General features: G+C 37.4%; 1 protein-coding gene across 1 annotated transcript; it reads left to right on the forward strand.

Annotated features, from left to right (window-relative positions):
* Positions 1 to 858: 858 nt before the first annotated feature.
* LOC125923227 (disintegrin and metalloproteinase domain-containing protein 20-like) lies at positions 859 to 6,785 on the forward strand. The gene is made up of 2 exons (XM_049631358.1): positions 859 to 988; positions 4,177 to 6,785. Exon 2 carries the CDS (start codon positions 4,311 to 4,313, stop codon positions 6,489 to 6,491), a length of 2,181 nt encoding a protein of 726 aa, XP_049487315.1. The 5' UTR covers positions 859 to 988; positions 4,177 to 4,310; the 3' UTR covers positions 6,492 to 6,785.
* Positions 6,786 to 7,194: the final 409 nt, after the last annotated feature.

Below are 7,194 nucleotides of genomic sequence, written 5' to 3' on the forward strand. Positions count from 1 at the left end.
TCTATTCTATTCCAATGGCATGTTGAAATCTCCACTATGGCAGGATGGAGTTCTATCCATTTTATGTCACCTGTGTGTTTCCTTGCAGGACAACACTTTCCAGGTTTTTTCCTTGACCAAAGCAAGTGGAAGTGGGGCAGGTTTGCTAACTCCCTTGGATCCATTCTTACTAAGGTCTTGTTTATTTATTTTCTGATGCACAGATAGGAAGAAGTTCTCTTGGATCCCTCCCAGGTGCTACGGCACTCTTGTTTATGTATGGATGTCTAATTCATTGTTTAAAAAAAGAGGGAGAGATAAATGAGGAACATCTTATGCCAGCCACCATGATGCTGACTTTACCACCCACACTATATTTAATTAATCTCTCTTCTCTTAAATTTTGTTTTGCCATTTTTTGCCAACAATATTCCCTAATAGATGAAGCATATTTATTTATAGATATGAAATATCTCTAAGTTATTCATTAATCTAACAAAGAAAGTTATAGATGATTACTGATATTTGAATCCTTGTAAAATGATTTAAATAGGGTCAAACTTCTTTCTGGAACCTGAAATAATTCAAGTATTCCATAATATGGTTCAGTGTTAAGAAAATAATCTTGGACCAGGGCAATAGTATGAACAAAAATACCGAAGGTAAAGTGTCTCTGCTGTGTTCAGGGAGCACATAGGATAGGGATAAAAAAAATTACAGTAATATTTACTCATAGTGAAGGGTAATTAGAGATAAAGCTTGATGCAGGTGATTCTTCCAGAGTGGGAGAACTTTTGTCCAGTTGCCACGGTCTTCAGAATTGAGAAAGTCTTGTTGCTAAGTAGTTAAATCTAGAACACAATCAAATGAGAGATGAAAGGGAATGGATTGTTAGTTCTCTTTTTATGTAAGGTTTTAGATCAAAGTCTTTGTGCATAAAGAGAGGTAGTACAAACCATGATAGGGCTCTAGCTAGCAAAGATAATGGGAACCATTAATTCTACTGCTGGTAAGTCTTTCAAGAATTTAGCTGTAGAGGAGAGAAACATTAGTATTAACACATACATACATACACACACCATAATTCTTTGCCATTTTTTATTCTTAAGGAGGATATGTTACCTGGATTATGTCTTATTCTGGTCTATTTTACTTGGTTGAGTAAACAAAATTGTGTTTTTAGTGGGTTGTTGCTCATACTTTGGAAAAATAAAGCTATAAGAGTGAGAAAGGGAGGTGGTAATTAGGGTAGATAGATTGATGAGCTTGATGACGCTCGCAGGAGAGAAAAAAAGAACTTATAAAAGATGATGTATGACCATCTACTTAGAAGTTTCTGTTTGATTATGGCATTATACCACATTATGAATGAAAATGTTATATTCTCTTAGGAAATGTGTCTCTTGAATCATTGCATAAAATAATGTTATGAGGATAAATGCCGTCTGGTTCACATACTCTTGGAATTAGAAATAAATTCTGACTAATTTTTATTGATTAGTTTCACTCTCAACAGCACTCTGTTATTCTTAATTATTTTCCATCACAACAATTGATACTCCATTATAATTACAAAATATATATCAAGAGACTCAAAAGTCAAATCAGTATATTAAGATTTTACTCACAATTTAGAGGTGTTGTCCTCAAAGGTTTAATTTAGGAATTTTACTTTCCTTTTTGTGGTTTCTTGGCATTTTGTGAAATATTGCTCCCCATTAGTCCTAGAGAAATACCAAACTACCCTAGGAATTCAGATCTTATTAATGATGAAGATAGTATTTAGCCTGAAATAAATTTCCTGGCTGCTATCTACAAGAAGAAAGCAAAGACTAAGAAAAATATCAAATCCTGTATTAGACATGTAAGAAATGTTGAATTCTGGATTTTACTGTTTAAACTACCATAACTGGAACTCAATAATAACTACTTGTGAAAACAAAGACAAGGGATTTTCAGGTGAAGGTGAAGATACTCTGTGATTTCTTTTCCCAGGAGTTTTGAGATGTTTCTATGGGAGTAGCAAAATCAGGGAAAAAGGATTAACCTAGTTGGAGCTGAAGATTTTAGACCACAGTGGTTGTATTAATGGAGTCTAGAGCCAGGCTATAGATATACAAGGTAAAATTAAGGGAACGTAAAAAGTGGGGAGAATGAAAAAAAAGTGATTTTTCTGCATAAATTTGAGAATCAAGTTTTGAATAAGAATAAAAGTTGTGGTTAACTATTTAACATGTAAGAGTCAGGACAATGGAGGGTTATAATAAGGGTTAGGATTAGGGTTATGGTTAGGGTTACAGTTAGAGTTTGATAATAAGATACAGATGATACTAAGAAATAATATTTAGCTATAAGCCAATGGCTAAATATTGTTGAAAATAAGTAGCAAAGCTAAAATAAACTAGGTATTATATAGGTTGCCCATATGCTCACTAAACCCCAGATGTGGGTTAAATTATTGGTGAATAACACATTAATAAATCAGACACCCAATTGCTTGAGGTTTGTGTAGCATTGATTTGGGTGTTGGTGTTTGAGTAAGAAAAAAAGCTAAATAGTGGTCCAATGAGATGGCTACCGCTTTAGTGTTTTGTAAGTGGCATTGGTAATCAGTGCAAATTTGGCTCTGTCATCTGTTCTGTATGCCATACAGGAATACTGAGAATGTAAATCTTCCTCTATGCCTTGCTTTGAATTGTTGATTGGTACCTTTAGTAAAATGAAGTAGGAATAAGGATATTTCCATGAAGAAGTGAAAGTCAAGAGATTTTTGCTTTTCATGAAAAGAAGATTCCATACATGACACAATGATTCTACAAAAAAAGAGGTCAAGGGAACATAGCCTCAAGATTTTTTTTTTTTTAATGATTAAGCAAAAATAGGTACAGGAACTTGCAGATGCTAGGTCCTCAATCATGCATCTTTTTTAAACAAATTTTTAATGTTTATTTATTTTTGAGAGAGAGAGAGGCAGAGTGCAGGTGAGGGAGGAGTAGAGAAAAAGGGAGACACAGAATCCAAAACAGGCTCCAGGCTCTGAGTTGTCAGCACATAGCCCAACGCTGGGCTCAAACTCACGAACCGTGAGATCATGACCTGAACAAAAGTCGGACACTTAACTGACTGAGTCACCCAGGTGCCCTTAATTTTTATGTTATCTACTATGGGAGGTGGTTTGATCAGTTTATATTAGATCCCTCATAGCCGACTTCACTTTCCCGGTTTTTCAACTAGACCGAGAGTTCTTGGTGTCATTACTTTAAGCATTCTTATTACTTTAATGATTTCATAAAGACAGTGGATATTCTCATTGGGTAATAAAAATAAGCAATGCATATACAAAATATTGAAATTTTACAAATTTCTAATGTGTAGTTTTGTCCCAAACACTGCTTCCAAATTTGAGACCATTAATATCTCCAGACCATTACTATCTCAACATATATGTACATGTACATTTCCTGAGTGTGTCGCACCATTATTTATTTTGTTTCTACTTTTCATGCAAAATATGCATATGTATTTTTATTTATGAAATAAATACATTTTACTGTCAAACCCAAGACATGGTTACCTTGAAATCTTGTAAACTCAGAATTTGATGCCAATATTGATGCCTTGATTCTTGCAGTTTCACTGGCTTAGATGAAAAAGGGAATGCAGGAAGGAGCTAGGATAATCAATAATTTCTTTCATGGAAGCATATTTACAGACCATGAGAAAAAATAATAAAATACATGAGTAATTTTTATATCTCTCCTGAGTAATGTGACTAAATAATTTATCATTTGAAAGTGAAAGGAAGACCTATATCATGATATCCATATCCACCCCATATGTGTAAATTGAGACTGCTACATTAAAATATGATAGGTGTTCACATTTCCATTAATACTCTTATATTTTATATATTTATTGTGAAAATGTTGATACATATTCATATATTTACAGAGCAATATAACAAATCCATATGTGTCCTTTATCTAGATTCTTAGAGTCAACCTATAGCCAATCACCATTGCTTTGTACACGTAGTCTCATTCTGCCTTACCATGATTTATTTAATGCGATGCAGTATACTGAGTCATGAGGCAAACACTGACCCACTTTACCCCATATCCTTCCTTTCATCCTTCACCTTGACTTGTTCATATGTTCCACTCCTATATCTGCCTTCTTTGTATTTTTTTCTTTTAGTGCTGCTGCTCTGATGGTGTGACTCCTAGAAGACAGATCTTTAAATATCAGCACTTTATTTATCAATACTTCCAGCTCAGAGGGAGGAGACAGAATAGTGATGCTTCCTGATCCGCTCTGTTTTGGTCTCACCAATGGCTGAGTATGGTGTCTCCATAATAGCTGTGGGTGAGGCCATGGTACGTGTGTTTCTGAGGTCATGGTACATAAGAGTGTTTCTGCTCCTTTTTGGATGGTCCCATGTTGAACACTCCTATTGCCATGGGCCCCCAGAAGTGGTGATTCCTTTGAGGGTAACAAACCCTAGCAATGTCAAGAAGCCTCCAGGCTGGATCTCTTACCAACTGCATTTTGGAGGCCAGCGACATGTTTTCCATATGAAGGTAAAGAAGCTTTTGCTGTCCAAAAATTTCCCAGTGTTCACCTATACAGACCAGGGGGCTCTTCTTGAAGACCAGCCATTTATCCAGAAAGACTGTTATTATCGTGGTTATGTGGAAGGGGATCCGGATTCCTTGGTGTCTCTGAGTACCTGTTTTGGGGGCTTACAAGGAATAATGCAGACAAATCACATTGTTTATGAAATTTTACCCAAAAAGCTTTCTACCACATTTGAACACCTGGTATATAAGATGTACGGTGAGGAGAAACAATTCCCACCCATGAGGTGTGGATTAACAGATGAAAAAATAGCACGGCAAGTGAAGTCACAAGAGAGCAATAATTCTATTTTGCTGCAACGTGGGTATGAAAGTCTGGGGACCCACAAGAGATTTGTTGAAATGGCAGTGGTGGTGGACTACAATCGGTATGCTTATCGCAGATACAATGTCACAACTGTGGAGCTGGAAGTAATTACTACTATGAATAACGTAAATACCTTCTATCAAGCACTAAATATTGATGTGAGTTTAGTTGGAGTGGAGGTCTGGAATGGAGGAAACCCTGTTGAAATAAGGAACATGGACACACTCTTGGATTTATTTTGCGCCTGGAAGAAAGAAAGCTTTAATGCCCGTGTCCCCCATGACATTGCGCATGTTTTTGTAAAAAAAGGATATGGTGCTCTTGGCATATCTTATGTTGGATCAATATGTAACTACAATACTAATTGTGCAGTGGATGCTTTCACAAGTGACAATTTGGGTGTTTTTGCATTTGTTGTGTCACATGAGCTTGGTCATTCTCTGGGTATGTGGCATGATGAGAAAACATGTAAATGTGCAGACGATGTGTGCATAATGTATGCAACCCAGTCTCAGGCAACTAAATTCAGCAACTGCAGTTATGCTAGATATTGGCACACCTCGGCGGGATCAAGATGTATCTTGCATCCACGAACGCCAAAGAGAATCTTCCGGTATACACGCTGTGGGAACAGTGTGGTTGAAGATGGAGAAGACTGTGACTGCGGCTCCTTAAATCTGTGTACAAAAGATCCATGTTGTCAGTTAGACTGTACTCTGAGTCCTGGGGCTACTTGTGCTTCTGGGCTTTGTTGCAAAGACTGCAAGATCATGCCATCAGGTGACGTGTGTAGAGAACGGGAAAATGAATGTGACCTTCCCGAGTGGTGCGATGGGACATCCTATCAGTGTCCAGAAGATGTGTATATGCAAGATGGAGCCGAATGCACAGGTGGTGGCTACTGCTATGAAAAGAGGTGCAATACTCGTGATGAACAGTGTAGTCAACTTTTTGGCCCAAATGCCGAGAGTGCGAGTCAGATTTGCTATAGTACAGTGAACGTCCGAGGTGACCGTTTTGGCAACTGTGGTCTCAAGAATGATCAATTTATAAAATGTAATAACGCAGATACCCTGTGTGGGAGGGTTCAGTGTAAGAATGTGGCAGAAATTCCCACTCTGAGAGACCATTCTACTCTGCATTGGCTTCACATCAATGATAGCATCTGCTGGGGTACTGACTTCCATTTGGGGATGCCCTTGCCTGATCTTGGTGAAATAAAAGATGGTACAGAGTGCGGTGAAGAACATATCTGTGTCCAAAGGAAATGCATCCCTTTGGCACATTTGAAAACTAATTGCTCACCTGAGACCTGCAATATGAACGGAGTCTGTAACAATAGACATCACTGTCATTGCAGCTATGAGTGGGACCCTCCTGACTGCCGGATAAAAGGCAGTGGAGGTAGTGTAGACAGTGGCCCACCCCCAATAAGAAAAGAGTCCCATCGGTCACAGGAGAAACAGCAAAAGAAGACTAACCCACTCTTATTTTGGTTGATACCTTCTATGGTTTTATTCTGTTCTTTGTTAATTTTGTCTTTTATAAGAAGGGGAAAAAAACATTAAGAAAGAAGATCAAAATGTTACAACCGCACCCAGTAAATAGCAGAATGATCCACGTCAACCTAATCAAGGAGAAGTGAATGATCCACCTGCAATGAGAAACCAAAAAGCTATGATTTCTAGAAAGAAACCCAATCCCAAATGAAATTCCCCGTTTGTTAAGTTTTAATTCCCTGGCAGGAGAAATGTTACAGCTTGTATCACAGGTCACTGACAGAAACTTCCTGAGACTTTTTATCATTTGGGATCATAAAGGTTAGCCATCGAACAATAAGCAAAATATACTAATTACCGGCACGTTTTTACTTTCCATTATTTTAGGCAATTATATCAGTTAGTGTTTTATGGAACTATTCTGTGGTTGCAGAGCAAAGGCACTGTCCACAGATAGGGTGTGTGTGTCTTCTGCTTTCTCACATAGGGAATAGGAAACTGCAAATCACATTTCTCCTTTGTGAGTCCTCTATTATTAGCTACTACCAGTAGGGTAAACTAAAGGGAGACTGGACATGGGAAATGTCCTGAATGTTGCTCATGTCATGGTTGCCTCATTAACTCTCACCCTGGCAAAGGCAGTGCCTTTCAATCTTTATATCACTACATATGGATATAAACATAGATGTAGACATAGGTAGAAAGATATCATATGTATTATATATACACATATGCATATATCTCAAATACATATACATTTCTTTCCTTGAGT

The sequence above is a fragment of the Panthera uncia genome, chromosome B1 (genome assembly GCF_023721935.1).
Source record: "Panthera uncia isolate 11264 chromosome B1, Puncia_PCG_1.0, whole genome shotgun sequence".
In the NCBI taxonomy this organism is placed as follows: Eukaryota; Metazoa; Chordata; class Mammalia; order Carnivora; family Felidae; genus Panthera; species Panthera uncia.

Coding starts and splice junctions, on each gene's coding strand:
- LOC125923227 (XM_049631358.1), top strand. CDS start 4,311: ATGGCTGAGTATGGTGTCTCCATAATAGCTGTGGGTGAGGCCATGGTA.